The sequence below is a fragment of the Ambystoma mexicanum genome, chromosome 8 (genome assembly GCF_040938575.1).
Source record: "Ambystoma mexicanum isolate Mex_15411 chromosome 8, UKY_AmexF1_1, whole genome shotgun sequence".
Classification (NCBI taxonomy): Eukaryota; Metazoa; Chordata; class Amphibia; order Caudata; family Ambystomatidae; genus Ambystoma; species Ambystoma mexicanum.
Window position 1 is genome coordinate 1,012,779,627 of NC_090929.1, and position 20,174 is coordinate 1,012,799,800.

The window sequence follows — 20,174 nt, forward strand, 5'->3', positions numbered from 1 at the left end:
AGCCAATCAGGTCGACCTCAAAAACCACCAAATGCACAGTTCACTTCCACAGGAAGTGTAGTGGTCTGCCCATGGACAGGAACTGGTTTAAGCCAGTTCAAACCTCTATGGAGACTGCCATCTAGGGCTCACAAAGAGTCCATGTGGGCAGAACAGACCTTTTAGATTTCCCGGAATATATGAAGCCCCTTAAACAAAATGGCCAATATCTGGAATGTTAATCTTACTGCTCAGATACAGCTTCCGAGTCTAGACTTTCCTTTTTGTGGAAAACACTGTTTTACCATTAGATTTGATGGTTAACCAGCCCTCATGATGGTTTTACAAAAATCTCCCCAACGCCTCCTAAGAGTGAAGTCTGGCTGCCATCCAGTTACCAATGCAAGACCGGTCTAATTTGGTGCTAATCCCTGTTGATTACCAGAGTTGAGGGAATGTTAACCCTCGCACTTGCTTGATTTTTCTGAATGCTGACTCTGAACCTTATGGTGATGTATTTTAGGTGTTTTCTATTGAGACTCACTTACACCTCTATGCTCTTATCGCTATGACCCATCCTTGTTCACTGTAGCCATCTTGTGATAACGGACAATCAAACACGGACCAGTTAATGTTGCCTGCTCTGGCAGCACAGACTGGAGGAAACTCCCCTGCTGGTGACTCCTGCTGCTGACAGAAAAGAACATAGTCTAAGTGTATTTATGCAATCCTGTGTCGCCATGGAAAGGCAGAAGATACTCTCCCCTGTAATTCATATAAACATTGACTTTCTCTTTTCACTTTCGATGTTTTGTTTTCAATAATGTCAATTCTCAGAAAAAAAAGTCAACACAGCAATTTAAGTATTTGCATAAACATGTAATTGTAGCAATACATCACTGTTATTACATAGCTGCAATTCGATATAATCGATATAAGTAGGTAGGACAAGACAGTTATCATTCTGCACAAGGAAAGCAAATATCTTTTTAATACCATCATTTCCATTCTCCATGTAGCTGTGAAAGCACGCTACAATGGTAAAATGTCTGTGATGTGTTGGTTGCAATGCACCATAGTCAAAGTATCGTCACATTCAAGATGTAGGTCTTCCTTTTATGCTTTGTGATATATGAAAGCAAGATCAAAAGTATGTTGTTCAGGAAACAGAAGAAAAAGCACACATGTTCAGTCCTTGGACAACTCTGACTGCAGTGTGAGATTTTATTTTTTCTAATATCATTCGCCAATTGAAGTGCATTTGTGGTACATTGCTGAAATAAAGGCGGGACAAACCAGTGTTGGCCAGTCTACCGTCATCACTATGAGCAGTTGCCCATTTGGAAGGATTGTCACAGAAGGATTCCTGAAGTATCCGCCCATTGTTGGAGTAAGACCATAGTGACAATAAGCCAAGAACCTTTCCCAACCCTCCTAAGAAATCCAACACATCCCTTGTGCATAATTAACTGCTTTCTAGCACGTGTTTTTCAACCAATCATCATTTTGCAAAAGCCAATGAACTGCCACGCAAAGAAAAACTTTCTGTAGTTACAGCAGTTATCAATTCCATTTTCTGTTCTTCCCTCTATCACCAGCTCTGATCTTGTGGCTAAAAAAGAGCTTTGTGAATAAGCTTCGTTGATCTGGTTATGTGCTATCACAACTTTCTACCCTCCCACGCACTTAAGGTTTGTCGGTAGCGAGGCGTGTGGAATCTCAAGACCACATTTGTAAAGAACTCCCAGTTTTCTACAACGGAATATCTTTATCAAAGTTGCAAATTTCAGCACCTACCATTGAGAGATGTAAAAAAACTCATTGCACGTTGCGTCTATTTTATTTCTCTCCTATTACAAACAAAATCTGTTTTTCATTTAAATTAATCAATCCTTCAAAAGTAGCAGCAATGGCTGTCGATGGTTGGGACACAGTTAATTGTAGTGTCTGACAAATTAATTTGCACGTGTCCAGTTGCTGAGGCTACCACAAACCTTGAACAGGTACCCCAAATTATTTGTGGTTTACAAGACATGGCTTCAGCCCCTGAGGACACTGTCCCTACAGATAATTCTGTTTGTTTCAATACTTTTGCTCTTCACTGATCTGCTCCATCACAAACATTCACAACTTTGCCCCTTTGCTAAAACCCTAAAGGTGCACAGATCTTCCATTCAGGTCAGTAGAGACTCTGGCCACAGTGTCAAGCCTTGATACAGACCTGGTCTTCGGGAACCATGGAATGAGTAACAGGGCAAGAAAGGGAAGGAGGTTTCGACTTCATGTATATGAGAACCCTTCTGTTCCTCACCCAGGCATTAAAGCAGAATCTGCAGTGCAAGGAGGTTCAGGTGAATAGGTCTTCTAGGCTGAAGAGCTGCAGCAAGTAGGAAGAGACCAGAAGGGGGTCATAAGCAATACAAGTCTACTCCGTAAACGTGAAAGCAAAAATCAACGCTTGACTGGCAGGCGCCGTGTCCGAAACATTCCTGATTAAAGCAGCTAAACACCTATTAAATGACAGCAGCCTTGGCTACTTTTCGCCGCTGGCGTTTGTCGGGTGAAAGCTCTTTGTGGCTAGGAGCAGGGTTGCCATCGGGGTCTGCAGTGAACATAAAAATATAGCAGTCTTCGGTTCACCTCGATTAAATGTTTGAAAGACGAGCACGTCTTGACGCTCGTATCAAAAAATAGAACATCATTCTGGAGATAACCTTGGAATACAGTGCCGCCATTAGTAAGCGGACTGGAGTCTCTGTGCCCAGTGAGGCTGCCACAGCCTTCCTGGCAGGAGATGGGAAGCATGGGTTTTAGGCGCAATAGTAATTTTATAAAAACTACACGCATACACACTTCAAGTTGTATTTGATTAGTTCACAATGAAACAAGTTACTTTGTGGTGTGCTGCAGATTAATCGTCAATATTTTAATATATGAAGCAAAATTGTAGGGTGGTGCTTTTCTGAATTGTTTAACCGGACAACCAATTCCCTATTGGGCATTGGGTATTACGAAAGACTGAGGGAATGGCAATTTTGGCTGGTTTAGGACTGAGGGTTGAGTGGGTTTCTCGGGACAACACACACTTTGATTTGGTGGTGAAGATGGGATTTGAGCTCCATTTCCACATGTGACCATATTGGATCCCACTTCTTGTTACGCCAAGGCAACATTTTGTGAATGTTTTACTTCATGACCTAAGATAATTACCGGATTTCAAATATGACTTGGAAACTGCTAATCACATAAACCATCTTGACAATATTTAATAAAAATTGCAGAAGCATTGCTATAGGCAAACGATTGTAGCTTTCTTCTCCATGAAATAGTCTAGTACAAAAGTACTTGAACAATAATTAATTTTTGCCAACAATATCTCTTCTGAGTTTTACTACTGTATGTCAATTTTAAATGCCCTCAACAGAGACTTGCGTATTGATATTAACTGTCTGTTAAGTATGTAAAGCTGAAAATTAACCAGCCAGATGCCTGCGACATTTGGGTGGTTCTCTTCTAGCCAAAACCCTTTCCACTCAAATGGCCTATGTGAAATGAAATTGCAGGCACTGTGCTTAGAAATGCAGTCAGAATGTGAGTAGGCAAATCTTTTGACAAAAGACAGCGCAGTACTAAACGGTGAGAGAAGACGACTTGACAAGGTTCATTGTATCATCCAGTGGCAAAGCTAGGATATGGGCCTTATTAGTTCTCTTCCGCGGTCTTGAATTGCGCTACCGAATGACCTTTACAGACTAACACTTAGTTCTCTTCATTGGCAGTGGCTAACCACTTTTACAGACCTCGTTTGGATGAGCAGAGCCTTGGACCTGCACTATACTTAATATGATGTTCCTTTTTTTTTTTAAACATAGCACCATCTGTTGCTGGTCTGTTCCATTGTAGCACCAGGTGCTATCAGCAAAATATAAATACAACCAATTCACATCCGAGATGGGGAAATGCTGACTCGGCTTGAATTTAATAGTGTGATCAGGCGTATGAGCACTGTCCTTTTCAACAAGTGTGTAGCATGGTGAGCTATTGTCTGTACAAGAGTAGCAAATCTATTTATTAACATTACTTTGAACTTTGTTTACTGCACTTGATCAATGTTTTCACCACATAGTGGTGAACACAGTATTGCACTTGTGTTTATAGTGAGAGAACATACAGTATTTACTATTGTGAACATGGAACACAATACAGGCTAGATCTATCAGATGGAAGTGTGCTTGCCTAACATCCAGGCAGAATGCCCAAAACTGATGGCCCCAGCATTGATTGTACAATAGCATGGACATGTTATCTATTTACGAATAAAAGTTGGGCACACACTGCTTTGAAACAGGCAGCCATGTGGTGGACCCTCCCAAGGTGTGTCCTGGTCATTTCCATCACCAAAGGCACTGCCCTTTCCTAACGCCACAATTCTTTTTTTGTTTTGCCTGCCCACCCTGTTAAGGAAGGCAACATACAGCAGTGGGCCTGCACATGAACACAGCCCTGTGGGTGAAGCAGTGTGAGGTGATCTATCTGCTCAAACATCTTTTCATTCAATTATAATATGCATTCTGCGTTGCTATAGTACATGATCAATATATTATCCAATCATATGTAGAAAGGCTACAGATGTTTGTTTTAGTAAATTAACAATCTTTGTTTTTTCATTGTATTCATAAAGCATTGGCGGATTGGTTGATGAAGTAGGCCTTTATTATCCTAACAAATTCACAATTTAATGAGAACACAAGACGTTCATTTAAAGCAGCCACCAAGTTCCACAAAAAGGGCAGACATTGGAGGACGTTCTTTGTGGGTTGTTTTTGGCCATTGTTCAGCATGCGGTCTATATCCAGGTTCAAGGCCGTTGCTCTCAGTTTTCATGACAAATATTAGATCAAACATGAATTAGAAATTGACTTGGCCTTCTCCTCTTGGTGAAGGCCAATCCATAATGCAATGTTCCACTATCTTCCCTTCCCATATGAACCAGTTCTTTCCCGTTTACTACCCACCTATTCGTTGTTGGCAAGGAATGCAAAGTGTCTTCACCTCCATGCCATTGATGCTGAAATGCAATCTTTTGGGATGGTGATTGAGACACATGTTGTGAACACCTCTAAATCCCCTGTACCCTTCAAATCCCTTGTCAGCCGTCTGGTCTCTGAGGAACGAGAGCACTGACGAATCCCTCGAAGAAGGGGCCGTGTCTGCCAGCAGCATCTTTCACCAAGGCTTGGGAAAGGTTTTGGATCCAAATGTTTTTCTCAAATGTGGCAGACCCCTGTTTAGACACAGACTGAGACGGAAAGGTCCACCGTGGCCACACACTGCCTGATCTTGAGATCTTTGTGAAAATTCCAGCAGCATGACTTTACAGATATCTTAGAAAGCAGACCTCAAAAGCAGTTCTCCCTTTGAATGCACCGGTCGCTGACCCATAACAGCTTTATTGCGAACGCCTTCTTTGGTGCCGACAGTCGCCAAGGATTTGGCATGGAACTATGATCTGGCTTCAACAGATCATGTATTCCTATTGAGACACCCGGCTCCGGAGAACATGGTATTCCAAGCTGCTACAGCCTCGACCAAAGCGTCATTGTTTCCCCCCCGTCCACTGGACAGGATAAGCAAGAACGTGGACACCCTGCGCAAAAATATATTTGGGTCTAGTAGTGTGGCCCTCAAAGCCATAAAAGCCTTGTGGGCATCGGCTATATATTCCCATTGCCTTTGGAAAAGCATTTTAGGTGCATCAAATTTACCAGAAAGAGAGCTACAGGGAGGATTCAGAGATCTAGTGGAGTTTAGCAGAGGCACTTCAAATATGGTTGAACATGGCCGAATGCATAGCCAGATCCAATGGGGACAGCCATCATACTTTGAAGGCCTTCATGATTAAGGACTGCAGGTTTTGTAATGGATGTCCATGCAAAGTTGCTCAACTTGTCGATTGATGGATTCCAATCATTTGGATCAAAAGCAGACAGGTACTTAAAAAATCTAGCCCAAGGCCACAGCCATGTCCATACAGTTGGCAGTAAAGCATCAGATGGCCCTTTTGTTTGCTTCCTCCACACCGGCTTACTTTAGAGGCCATGGATTTGGGCCTTTTCAAATCTTCAGTCAGAAGGAAAGCTAATTTTCATCAGGCAGAGGAGTACAGTTCACAAGGTCGGGAAAAGGAAGAAATGCACAGCACTTTCTGCCTCAAAGTGCTTTGCCATGGTCCCTCCATCTCATCCCAGAAGCCTCTTGGACTCGCTTCTGCAGTATGCAAATCTGGTGGAGGGGCAAAGATATGTCTGTTCATAGAGGCTTGGCAAGGCATTACTTTGAATACCTCGGTCCTCCAGGTGGGGTCTTCAAATTCGCAGAAACCTCCAGATCGTCCACCCATGGGGAGGGTGTCATCCACAGACCCAACCCTTTTGGAGGAGATTCAGATCCTGCTACAGTAGGCAGCGATAGAACCTGTCCCCATCATGGAGTGGGCAAAGGGTTTTACTCTACTTTAATTATGGTACCAGAAAAGTATGGCAGTTTTATGTTCCATTTTGGACTTATGACTCCTGTCGGAGCTGAGGGTGATCAGACTCGCTCTGAAGGCGTTTATACCTTTTATTATGGTAAAAGGTGTCCTGTAATTGACAGACAACAAATGGGCCATGCACTACCTCAACAAGGAGGTGTGAGGTTGCTGTCCCTTTTCAATTAAGGGCTGCCACTATGTTATATGTATTTCTACAGCGCACATACGCCCAAAGTCAGAGTGAGGAAGTGATATGCAGAATAGAACCTAAAAAAGAGAGGTCTTCAAAGACGCGTCTGAGGCCAAATGGTTAGTAGTGGCTCGGAGAGCCCAGGGCAGCTATGGTTCTGGGCATGAAAGAACCAGATCTCCTTGACGACCCATCTAGCAAGGAAGGTGAATATATTGGCGGATGCACTGAACAAATGGAGTGTTGTCTCCCACAAGTAGAAGTTGTGACAGGAGATCCTTGTGGAAATCTTAGATCTTTGGGGAACGCTTGAAGAAAACATGTTCACCACCAGCTCCAGCCAGAAGTGAGAGCAGTTCTGTGCCAGGGAAAGAGGGGCACTAAGGGATGCGTTCTTCGTGGAGTGGAACCTCTAGCTCCTCTACTCATTCTTATCAATATGTTATCCCCCAGGTTCTCAGGAGGCTGAAGAGGATCCAGAACACGACGATTATGATCGGCTGTATCGGGTGTGGAGGACATGGTGTGCGATCCTCCTAGAAATGACCATCTGCCCACCTAAATGCCTCCCAATGAGCGAGTCTTCTGACCTAGTCAGGCTCTTCATTGCAACCTTGGCACTCTGAATCTCCATGCATGATTTTTGAGAGGTTGAGGTATAAGTACCTGTGCGATGTCGTGGAGGTTCTCCTCTCTACACACAGACCAGTTACCAATGCCATCTGCAACTGCCATTGAAAAACATTTTGACCCTGGTGCAGGGATTGGGATCTTGACCCAACTGCTTATTCTACTGCTTTGGGTCTTCAATTATTGCTCTAACTTGTTAGAATTATTTTGAAAATTGGAACAGTGAACCGATACTTGGCAGCTATCTCAGTTTTCAAGAGAACGCCCAAGCAGGGCTCTTATTTTGGGATCCCTACAGTGGTGTAGTTCCTCCAGGGCCTAATGAACAAGTTCCTACAGAGACCATTCATTGCATCGCCATGTGATCTGAATCTGGTACTAACATTCCTACTGATTTCTCCATTTGAGGCAATGCATTCCTATTTCTTCTGTTTTTTTACTTTAGAAACTGTTTTTTGGTAGCAAGAACATCGGCCAAGAGCGATTGCGTGCTCCAAGCTCTTATCTCTATCTTCCTAAGACAAAGTTACCTTCAGGGTACGACCATGTTTCGTAGCAAAGGTGGTGTCAGATTTTAACCTGACTCGGAAAATAGTTGCATGTCTTTTACCCACCTCCTCATCCTTCCAAGGAGGAAGACGCTGAATCATCTGAATCTAAGAGGCCTTTGGGTTTTTTACATCTCCAGATTGAGGGAGCAAAAAAGGAGGATCAACTGTTTGCCTCTGCAGGTCCCAGGATGGGGATGGCCATGAAAGATTGATTGACTTGTTATTTTTTATATGCCTATACAAGGTGCAACAAGGCAAGGGAGGGGAAACAAAGGGAAAAGACAATAATCTTACTAGGCCTCGTGTCATTACGATTGTGCAAGTATGCAACAAGAAGTGTAGATCCTTCAGGGATCCAGGGTACAGGGAGAAGTGCGCCCAGAGTACCAGGGCTCGGAGTTAAGTGCAAGGAAGGCTGGTACTAAAGGGGGCAATCCCAGCCCGGTAGTAGAAATTTAGCCAGGCGGCAGTGCAAGTGGGACAGGGGGCAAATGTGGAGGGGAGTGCTCAGGGGGGGGCCTGGTGTCCTGTAAGACTCGCAGGACACAGAGCGGCTAGTCAGCAGATGGAGCAGGAGCAAGCGAAGGTTAACAGGGAGAGGGAGCAAGAAAAGAGGCGGAGGTCTTGAGGAGCTTTCAGAGCTTAAGGAGATTCGGCTCAAGCGACTCACCCGCAGAGAATTGGAAGTAGACGAGCAAAGGGCTCTAGGAGGAAGGTAGTGAGGGCCATGGTCCCAGAAAGCCTTGTGCGTGGTACAGAGGGTTTTAAACTTGATCCATGCAGCTGCCGGCAGCCAGTGTAGGGATTTCCGGGCCGGAGAGATGCAGTCCCTGGGCTTGTGGCCAAGGATAAGTCTTGCGGTCCTGTTCTGGATGAGTTGAAGAGGGCGAAGAGTAGAGATGGGCATATTAAGAAAGAGGCTGTTGGGCGGAGGGAGGCATACCCCCGGAATGGTCTCTATTAGGATGAAAGCCAGCAACAGCGACAGGCGGCCCAAGGGGTAGGGAGAGGGCGAGGGTGATGCTTACTTTGGCGGCAATGACCATCATCGCGCAAAGATGGAAAGGCACAAGAGTCCCGATGTTCCAGGACTGGCTGCGTAAAGTTTGGGAGCTAGTAGCAATGGAATGGGCCTCATATGCGATGAACAACGCAATACAGGACTTTGCAAGTGAGTGGGGGGAGGTCCTTGCCTTTCTCAGGGATGACTTTAGGATTGGCTGGCGCCCACAGCGCTTGAGACTCCTGGACCTGGATTGACTCTGAATGAACGCTTAGATGGGACGATTAACCACACGATCCTTGCATCAGCACCGAGGGGGGTGGAGGGTCTTTGGGGCTTGTTACAGTTGTTGGAAAATTTAATAAAGAGAATTAAAAAAAAAAGAAAGAAGCTGTTGCAATAGTCCAGCCTAGAGAGAACCAGGGCACTGGTGACAGTGAGCTTCTTGTGGAAGGTGAGAAAAGGGAGAATACCTCTCGGGAGGAGCACCTGGAAATCGGCCTTCTTGGCAAGGTCCGTGATGTGTGGAGAGAAGTAGAGTGGAGTTGAAGATGACTCCGTTTTTTGCCTCAGATGAGGGTGAAGGCAGCGGGCCCAAGGAGGGTCCCCAGAGTGAGAGAGGAAATGCAGGAGCAGGGGTCCCAATGAGAACGATCTCAATCTTACTGGCGTTAAGGCAGAGATCCTTGGAGGCGAACAATGTCAAGATGGATCATACGCTGCATTTCCAAATGCTGCAAGTTCCCCCATAAAGAGATACTCATGGGGTTGTGAGCACATTCCACTAGGGGGGATAGCGGCCAGTCAGCTCTTCAGAGAGGTGTCCCTGTTACTGACAAATGGCAGGAGGCTATTTCGGCCCCTCTATCCTTTTGCCGAACATTCCTGCCTGGATGCTATGCATGCCCAGGATGACTGATTTGGGCAGGCAGTCCTCCAAACCATTCTGATCTAGGGATGTGTCATTGCTCTTCGTCTCCGCTCTGCTGTGGGACTCGTATCTGAAGATGAGGAATCTGTCAGAGGAAGTTATCCATATGGCCTGTTTTGTGCCGCCAGAGCATTCCCACTTATTGCCCAGGTCTGACTTTCCATTAACACAAGAAGACAGTGCCAAGAAGGGAAGGCCGCAGTGATGAGTGAATCAAAATGCAAGTGATGCTCTGCAGGAAACAATTCTAAGGCATAAGAGTGGAGGTACTGATGATTAATTAAGAAAGTTGCGGGGGTGACCATTCCTTAGCTACTAGCCAGGATAACCTACCGTGAGTGGGAGCCATCTGCATGCACATACACACAATGTTTCGCCAACTCAATGTAAATGGTTCCTCTCAGGAAATCCTGGCAAATCGGGAGAAGGGATAACCTGGAACAATAAACTCGGTCAAGATGGTCAGAATTGGCGACTGCAGGTAGCTGGGGAAAACAAAATGTGTATTAAATTGTATTGCAGCTTTTAAAAAAATGTATGTGTGTATAGCCAGTTTTAGCATGAACGTTGAATGTGTGGTTTTGAGATATGCTACTATGAGGTGTTTTGTAAGAATTTTTATGATGATGGAACTATATTTTAGTTTTTTGCATCTTTGTAGAATGACAAAAACCATGCCAATAAGTCTGGCCTGTGTGTACTGATCAGGACTCGAACTTGTAATTATTTAGCTTTTGGTTGTCAGGACGTTTTGCTGCGTTTAAGGGGAGAGGCGATGGAAGGGGCTTAGACTGCCGAATTTGGGTCCACTCCCCTGGGTACTCGTACGTTCTGACCCTCCATACTTATGAGATGCCATCCCAGAGAAAGGGATGGGAATGCAGTATGATGCGGAACAGCATTAGATTAGAAAAAGCAATGTTGGCCCGCATGGTCAATTGGACCCTGCACATGTCCTGCCTCATGCATGCGCTGGGTAGTCGGATGCACAAGGGAGGACTTGGGTGGAGGTGGAGTTGTGCATGCATGCAGACCGCAATCTTTTTCTATTTCTGCCCCGTGAGCAGGGATGACCTCCTACAAGTATGGGTAAAATGGGACAATGTACCAGGAGTATATTAGTCACTCTGGCGAGTAACTAGTACTTCTCCACTCGTCTGTGACCTCTGCAGTTTCAGGATTGCAGGGATCCCAGGAAAATAACCTGCAGAGAGTTGTGTGCAAGGCAATACTTGGCAAATGCCACTTTGCACCCCAGTATTCAATGCTGATCTCAATCCATAAGCTGCTTTTCAGTGGTTTCACTTTATTGCAGTGCGGGTTTAGTGGAAGAGCCTAAAGCATCTTCTAATACGTGCCCTGTTTAAAATTTAAACGTTACTTGTACGGTACCAGATCTTCAAAGCCTGGGGAGGAGTCCACTTTTCCCTCTAGAATAATCTGTTTTTTTTGTTTTTTCTTTCAGGTGTCCTGCTGGTTACTCGGGACTCTCTTGTGAGATGTGTGCCCCTCAATTTGACAGGGTTCCAGGAGGACACTTCCTGGGTACCTGTTCCGGTTGCAATTGTAATGGACATGCCAGCTCCTGCGACAGTGTGTCTGGTTACTGTCTGGTGAGTAATGGGACTTGCAAGTGGCTCACCTCTTTTAAAACGCATTTCTCATGTGGGACTGGGAGATCATTGCTTGATCAGCCTGCATCTGGGACCTCATTAGAGGCAGACATGTTGATTTGAGACACTGGGAGACACAAGTGCCTCAGGGAATCCCGTTGACGTGCAAGTCTTTGCACGGCTGGCTTTGTGGGCTCCACTGCTTGATGGTGGACTTTCTTTTCCTCTTTCTTTTCTGCTGTTCACCCAGAGTGTTGGTACCAGGAACCCCTGCGTAGATCCATTAAGAAGTCCAACTGCTAAACATTGATTCAGGGACGGTGAGTGGAACAATGTTATCATATATGGGCATAGCTGTGGCTGCCTTGGAAAGCAAGGCCTGCAGTTGCCATAAACAGATATGACCTATTGTTGCATGCTGTCCAGATTCAAGATCTGAATCCCTATTTGAGGGAACCTAGGGAGATCACAAAAGCTGAATGTGGAATCCCACCCAATGTTGGCTCACAATCAGACGGTTGCTCGCCTTGGAAGCAAGATGACACGGAGCAACACAGGTTCGATCCCCGGGTCCGCGCTTCGAAACCTCTGGGTATTAAGCACGTTATAAATAACCTATCAGATCATATCATTCATTCACAGTTCAAATGAGGGTTTGAATCCTTTACACGCCTGGGGATTAGTCCAGAAGCACAGAAGACTCCCTTAAGAGCAGTCCTGGGGAAGTTCTACTGGTCCTTTCACTCTTCCAGAAACTATCCTGATGGGGGCCCTCTGGCCAGTATCTGCAGACATTAGACCCCCTGATAACAAGAGGCAACGGAGGACAAGGTGACTGTTCCCTCCGATCCAGTGGGCATATCTGCAGCATAGCCTGTAAGGGAAAGCCTGCTACAAGAAATGTCTGGGTGCCCGGTCCCTGTGCCAACCAGAATCCACAGATACAGGGAAGATTCTCCTTACAGCCTGACTTTCACGTTTGGTACTCGTTGTATTGATGACTTGATTGCTCCTCAAACTAGAAATCACTGTTTTGTAAAGCTATACACTTTTGTAAGACTCCAACTACTAAAGAAATTAATTTGTTTTTACTGTTTTATGTCTGTAGAATTGTCAGCATAACACGGAGGGGCCTCAGTGCAACCAGTGCAAAGCAGGGTTCTTTGGAGATCCAAGCCGTGGAACGTCTGATGCCTGCAGGCCGTGTGCCTGTCCATACATCGATGCCAGACGCAGGCGAGTACCAATCTTTTGCCACATAACTCTGATTTTCCTTCTTATTGGGGTTCATTGGTGCAATGGAGACTTCCCGTAGGAGCAGTAAGGTATACTAAGAATGATGGTTTCTGATTGGACACGTAAGAAGTGTAGCTCTTGTACAAGAGGCTTGCATTTTTAAGGGTACAGGTAGCCTGTCTAGAGGCATTTGCTCCCCTGGGTCTGGCTCACTGGACTAATGCCTCCAATGCAAGGATCTATGTTTGACCTCCTAGCCACAGTTTGAATCCCGGCGCAGGTCCACTTAGCCCCTCATCCTTCTGAGGTCGATAAAATGAGAAGCATTGATTGGGAAACCATAAACCTTTATCTTTTTACAGTGCCAGGTGACCCCTGTGAGGATAAGCATGTGCCCTACAAATACAATTTTTGTTATGACGAATAAATGGGGTCTCATTGTCCCTTTCACTGCCTGAACTTCAATACTTTTTAAATAGGAATCAGGATGTCTATATATACGTCCTAAGGGCTGGAATATGGTTTTGACAATGAAGTATTTCTCAAGATAACTAGTGATGTAAGAGCTGCAGGTCAAAAGATTCATGCTTGTGGCTACCTTAACTTTACTACTGCTCCACAGGATCTTCCTGGGCTCTTGGAGCAGGGTATGGAGATAGGGTGTCGCTAGGCAGCCTCCTACTTGGTCCTCGGAGCAGCACTGGGAATGCAATCTTGGTCTGTCTTTCCCCAGCATGGGGTCTGGCATGGATTCACATGCTCATGAATATTTCCCGTCGTCAGGCTGCGAATCCCCGGTAAAGAAAAAAATCGGTATCAGTTTTGTTTCTGATCTGTCTTTCTTAGTAGTAACCAATCACTGGTCTCTGGGTCATACTGCCCCCAGCCAATGACTGCCCTCTCCCTAAGCCCCTCCCTCGGCAGCCATCCTCAGATTTTTACCGCACGTTCAAGTGTTGGGAGTCCTCGTGCTATAGCTCTCGAGCTTTTACTGCGTTTTCACGCTTTTTTCAAGGAGATTTTCTCATTTTTCAGTTAAATCGAGCCTTAAGCGCCACTGTTCTACTTCCAATCAACGGAGACCGGTTTCAGAATTTTCTACGCCCCTCAAGGGTGAAGTTTTCGTCGAGTTAAGCTTCTTGGAGGATTCCAGAAGATCTGAGGCCTACCATGGACATGGCCCAGGACAAGGGAAGCTCGACGCCCGGATCCAAGCTGTTCAGGAACTGCCCTGGATGCGGGTTACAGAATGTTTTCAAGGAGGACGAGCATTTGAGATGTCTCTACTGCCTTCATGAGGACAAGACGCACGTGCAGAAGGACTGTGCGTTCTGCAAAAACCTATCGGAACGGACCATGAGGGATCGTCGTACCCGCCTCGCCAGCTGGCTGGAGAAGGGCCCAGCAGGTGAGAAGAAGAAAAGGTCCGAGCGGTCTTCTAAGTCCTGTGAGGGCGCCCCGGCGGCGGGGGCCCAACAGAAGGCTAAGCACCGCGAGTCCGTGGGCACTGGGAGTGGCGAACGGTCGGGCTCTTCGGCTGTCAGGCAGGGCGCACCTTCCCCGGCACCATCAACCACGAGCCAACGCTCTGGTTCGGGGAAGAGGAAATCTGAGAACCCGGGTAAGCTTCTGGAGAGGCCCCGGTCGATCTCGATGGATTCAGCCGAGGGGGAGCGAGGCGGTGACCCTCCCCCCAAGGTGAAGGCCTCAAGCGCGCCCAAGGTGGTGAGGGCCTTGATTCACCCGGCTAAGGCCTCTATCGAGGGAGTCGCGGCGACCCTGGCGAAGCCTGTGGAGGCTACACCAGAGGAGGAGACCTCGGGGCCCAGAGTTTCCCTGCCACCGCGGAGGGGATCCTCTTTCCAGCCCATCGACAAGACCCCTGTGAAGACCCCGGTGGAAAAAGAGGGGGGGCGGTGGCAATTATGAACACAGATTCAGACTGAGGAGGAGCTGGTGTTAACCGTGAAGAACCTCAACGAGAGGTTCGAGAAGGTACGATCCCACGGGAGGGATCTCGAAGAGGTGGTCAAAGAAAACGACTGTGGCGCCGACGAGGCCCCAGTGGAGGAGCAGCCTTCCCTCCCGTCGCAGCCATTGCCCGAGCCTCGGGATAACTCGGCGGCCATTTTGATGGCGATCCAAACCTTATGCACGGAGATAAGGATGACATTACCACGAACCCCGGCGGACGATCCAGAACCGGGCCCATCGCGGAAGCCCTCCGAACAAGCAGAGGAGAGTTCATCCCTCCCCGCCCTTTATGCCCCCACGACCCGTGGAGCCCTCATCCCCCTCACCAGGCCCCAGGGATGACACGGCGACGGATACGGGGACGGATGACGACGACGGTGGTGACGACGAGACAGACCTTCCATCACCACTCCCTCGGTCTTCCCCGCCCGACGAAATTGGCTCCTTTCACGCCATGATCGCCAGGGCATCCGAGCTCTTCCAGCTCTGCCCCGAGGAACACGAAGGAGGGTTTCCTCTACCAACGGCGAGAGGCCAAGAGAAAGACTGTCCTCGCGGTACCGTTACTCGACGATATCTGGGATGAGGACTTACGATCCTGAAGAACCTGTCCACGACGCCTGCCCAGAGGGGGAGGTACGAGAAGAAGTACCGGGTCCCCGACGCCGCCCCTTTGTGCCACAGGGCTCAACCTACGCCAGATTTGGTCGTCTCGGCGGCGGCCAAGAAGAAGGCGGTAGGGGCAACAGCCTCAACCTCTACTTCCCCACCTGATGGCGAGGGTAAGAAATTGGACGCCATGGGGCGACGGGTCATCTCGTTGGCGGCGATGACCATTAAGGCGGCCAACGCCTTAGCGATTGTGGCCCGTTACGACAGGGAGCTATGGTACAAGATAGCTCCCCTACTGGACTACCTACCAGAGGACAAGAGGGCGGAGGCCCTTCAGATTCTTCAGGAAGGCGTGCTGTCGTCAGACCACGCCATAACGGTGGCAATGGACATTGCCGACACCGGGTTTTGCCAGTTAGGCAACGGTGTTTGCCGTCGACGACGTGGCTGGCTCAAGGCGACAGACTTCCGTCAGGACGTGCAGACCAGGGTTTTGGACAAGCCGTTCGACGGCAACAACCTGTTTGAGAAAACGATGGATGAGTCGCTGCAGGCCATCAAGGCCGACAGACGGCCCGAGCCCTGGGAGTCCTTCAGCAATGACGGCCCTTTCGGGGCTCCGGAGGCAGACGGGGGGCCTGCAAGGGATCAGGGGGTGGCTCATCTACGTATCGCCAGGTGGTCCGCTCCTCGTCCCAGGAGGCTTACAGAGGTCGCGGCAAGCAAGGAGGATCTCGGCGTCGTCGCCAAGGCAGCAAGGCCGCCTCCAAGCAAGTTTGAACCGGCCGTGGCGTCAGGCCCCCACCGAAGCACCCCAGTGGGAGGCCGGCTGGCGAAGTTCGTCAGCGTGTGGGAGTCCATCTCCACCGACCGTTGGGTGCTGGATGCCCTGGGCCACTGGCACACTCTCGAATTCCAAAAGAAGTGTCCCCGCATTCCTCCCGTGGCCAGGAAGGAAAATCACGTCCCTCAACTGCTGTTGGAGTTAAAGGCGATGCTCAAGAAAGGTGCCATCGAGCTCGTCCCCAAGAGGCTCTGGGGGTATACTCAAGATACTTCCTCGTCAGAAAGAAGACAGGCGGTTGGCGCCCCATCCTGGACCTACATCGGTTGAACAAATACATCAAGGCACAGAAGTTCAGGATGGTCACTCTCCAGCATGTGCTTGGACAGCTGGAGGAGGGCGACTTCCTATCGTCGTTGGACCTGGAGGATGCGTACTTCCACATCCTAACAGGACACAAAGTTCCTCAGTTTCGTAGTCCAAGGACGCCACTACCAATTTAGAGCTCTGCCATTCAGATTGAAGTCGGCACCCAGGGTGTTCACCAAGTGCCTAGCACCAGTGGCGGCGCAGCTGCGCCTGCAGGGGATCCACGTTTACCCCTACCTGGACGACTGGCTCATCCGTGCAAGGACAAGAGAACTCGCCGTCGAGCACATGGCGAAGACCGTCCGCTTACTCACAGAGCTGGGTTTCTCCATCAACTACCCGAAATCCCATTTTGTTCCGTCACAGGTGGCACTGTTTCTGGGAGTGAAGCTAGATACAGTGGAACGATTGGCGTCTCCGTGGGAGGAAAGGACGAAGGCCATCTTGGGCAAGGTGCAGCGTCTGCTAGCCACGGACGTGGCCAGGGTGAGATCCATCAAGTCCCTCCTCGGAATGATGTCCTCATGCATCTATCTAGTGCGCCTGTGCAGGCTACGGATGCGTCCTCTACAGGAGTTCCTTGACGCCCGCTGGATGCAAGCGGCGGGCAGCTTCGAAGACAAGATATCGCTCAACGAGGTTTTCCGTCGGGCGATTCAGTGGTGGGGCACCTGTGCACACCTCACGGCGGGCACGGACTTCCAGACCCTGGCACATCAGGAGACGGTGATGACGGACGCCTCCCTGGAGGGATGGGGTGCGCACACCAGAGATCTCCACGCAAGAGGCTTTTGGCTCCCGGAGGAGAGGTCCCTCCACATCAACTTCTTGGAACTCTGCGCCGTGTTCTGGGCGCTCAAGTCGTTCCTCCCGTCCTTCAAGGGCAAGGTCGTGAGGATCTTCACTGACAACACCACGATGATGTTCTACATCCGGAAGCAGGGAGGCACCAGATCCCCAGCCCTATCCAAGGAGGCCCAGGATCTGTGGCACTGGGCCGTCGCCCAAGGGATATTTCTGGTTCCCTTGCATCTGGCAGGAATAAAAAACACCATCGCCGACTCACTCAGCAGGGAGCTGCGCTCGTGCCACGAATGGGAACTACTTCAGGATCAAGTTTATCGGCTCTTCCAAAGATGGGGCAATCCCCAGATCAACCTGTTCGCGACGGCGACAAACTCCAAGTGCCAGAGGTTCGCCAGCAGGTTTCCCCAGCCGAGGAGCATGGGCGATGCTTTCTCGTTCCCCTGGGATGGCCTGTTCCTGTATGCGTTGCATCCGTTGCCGCTGCTGCTTAGACTCATCAGCCACCTCAAGAGGTCCAAGTGCAGGATGATCCTCGTCGCACTAGCGTGGCCGAGACCGATCTGGTTCCCGGACCTTCTGGACCTCTCAGCGTCCCCACCAGTCAAGCTGCCGAGGGACGCAGATCTTCTCTCCAGAGAGGGAGGCGCCATTCTTCATCACGACCCGGAGTCGCTGAACTTGCAGGCCTGGCTCCTGCAGCACTAGAGTTTGGAGTGTACGATATCCCGGCTGACTGCAGAGAGGTTCTTGCAAAGGCCAGGGTATCCTCAACTCTCAAGTGCTACAGACATAAGTGGAAGAGGTTCTCTGTCTGGTGCCGTGCACAGAAGATCAATCCTCTACGGATTACGGCACCTCAAGTGCTACCATACCTACTGTCGCTGGCCAAAGCTGGACTAGCTCACGCTTCTATCAAGATACATCTGGCAGCGATCTCCCGATACACCAGAACTGTAGGACGGCGGTCCTTGTGGTGACTGGTGAAGGAATTTATGAAGGGACTGTTCCAATCATTCCCGCCGGTGAAGGCTCCAGCCCTGGCGTGGGAGCTCAACGTGGTGCTGACCAGGCTCATGGGGCCACCATTCGAGCCTTTGCATTCGGCTCCGTTGAAATTCCTGTCGTGGAAGGCAGCGTTCCTTGTGGCCATCACCTCCGCACAACGCGTGTGAGAGATTCAGGCCCTATCCTGCAAGCTCCGCACTTGACTTTTCACGATACGAGGGTGGTGCTGAGGATGCACCCCTCTTTCATGCCCAAGGTGCCGTCCGACTTCCATCTTAACGAGCCCTTGGTGTTGCCAGTTTTCTTTCCGTCGCCTTTGTCGCCGGCCGAGAGGACTTTGCACTCGCTGGATGTAGCTAGAGCGCTTAAGTTCAACGTGGACCGAACGAAGAGTTTTCGGAAGACATCACAGCTGTTTGTGAACTTTGGACCTGTGAACCAAGGGAAGGCTCTCGCGAAGGCTTCCATTCCCAGATGGCTCTCCGGCTGCATCATGCACTGTCATCGGTTGGCCAACCGACCGTTGCCCGGCTGTCCGAGAGCCCTTTCGACCAGAGCGATCGCTGCTACTACGGCGTTCTTGTCTGGTGTGCCCCTGCTGGACATCTGCAGGGCTGCTACGTGGAGGTCGACGCACACCTTCACAAGATTCTACTGCATCGACCGGGATTCCAGGGAGGAGTCCAGAGTTGGCCAAGCAGTGCTGCACAACCTGTTCGCCTGAAGGTGGGCCTGGTGAGGAGGTAAGAGTTGCTAATGTTGATTTTATGTAATGCTTAATGTTGAGCCTTTTTACCACCTGCCGTGGTTGTGCATGTGCGTACTGCTATGTATTCTTATATTCATGAGCATGTGAATCCATGCCAGACCCCATGCTGGAGAAGGAACAAGTTACTTACCTGTAACTGTTGTTCTCCAGCATGGGTCTTGCATGGATTCACATGCAAACCCTCTCTCCTTCCCCTCTGCGGCTCTTCACTTGGTCATACTGCCACTTTACGTGCTACAAAATCTGAGGATTCCTGCCGAGGGAGGGGCTTAGGGAGAGGGCAGTCTTTGGCTGGCGGCAGTATGACCCAGAGACCAGTGATTGGTTACTACTAAGAGACAGATCAGAAACGAAACTGATACTGATTTTTTTTCTTTACCGAGGATTACCAGCCTGACGACGGGGAATATTCACGAGCATGTGAATCCGGGGAATATTCACGAGCATGTGAATCCATGCCAGACCCATGCTGGAGAACAGTTACAGGTAAGTAACTTGTTCCTTCCACCTGGGGATGCCTGTCTCTGATTAGGCAAACTCTGGAATAATGTCTCTCTTCAATGTTCTAGGTTTTCTGATACCTGTTTCCTGGACTCTGACGGCCAGGCCACCTGTGATGCTTGTGTGGCAGGGTACACCGGACGCCGCTGTGAGAAGTAAGTAGGGGCTGGCTTACATTAGTATATGATGGCTTTATGGGTTTGTGATGCATAACGTAGGGACACTTGTGAAGCTATTCTAGCGCAATTGCCTGATTTTAATAGCTACTTTGGTTGAACGACTTAAATGGTGGTTTTGAAACCAGCACACTTTGCATTGGACACCTTTTCAGTTGTGGTGTCAGTGAGAACTAGATTATTTCACTATCCACATCTGCATTTCGACTTTCCTCAGTACGCCTACATTCTCACTCCACCCTTCCTTCCAGACTGGGTGCTCTTGCATTCTTGGGCGTGTCTTAACTTTGGAGGAAGTGGGATGGGGTGTGGCCTATAGTACCGGCACTTCAAGAGCCACTGCATTGAGTAACTTCTACCATACTCCATAAATGAGTCATTTATGGAGCATATTGTAGTGTAAAATGGATTCACAATTTTGCTTGTTCACCAAGAATACATATACACCTTCCCAGAGATGCATGCCACGTCGCTATGATTTTTAAATTAAAATTCTGTATCTCTTGGATGCC

The 20,174-nt window shown here is 48.8% G+C and overlaps 1 protein-coding gene across 7 annotated transcripts in view; it reads left to right on the top strand.

Annotated features, from left to right (window-relative positions):
• Positions 1-20,174, top strand: part of HSPG2 (heparan sulfate proteoglycan 2) — a 1,237,996-nt gene that overhangs the window by 412,966 nt on the left and 804,856 nt on the right. For all 7 annotated transcript variants that reach the window (XM_069610942.1, XM_069610946.1, XM_069610944.1 and 4 more), the window contains 3 exons: positions 11,282-11,429; positions 12,538-12,665; positions 19,555-19,641. In XM_069610942.1, the coding sequence (XP_069467043.1) occupies positions 11,282-11,429; positions 12,538-12,665; positions 19,555-19,641 (363 nt within the window). The remainder of the gene's footprint in view (positions 1-11,281; positions 11,430-12,537; positions 12,666-19,554; positions 19,642-20,174) is intronic.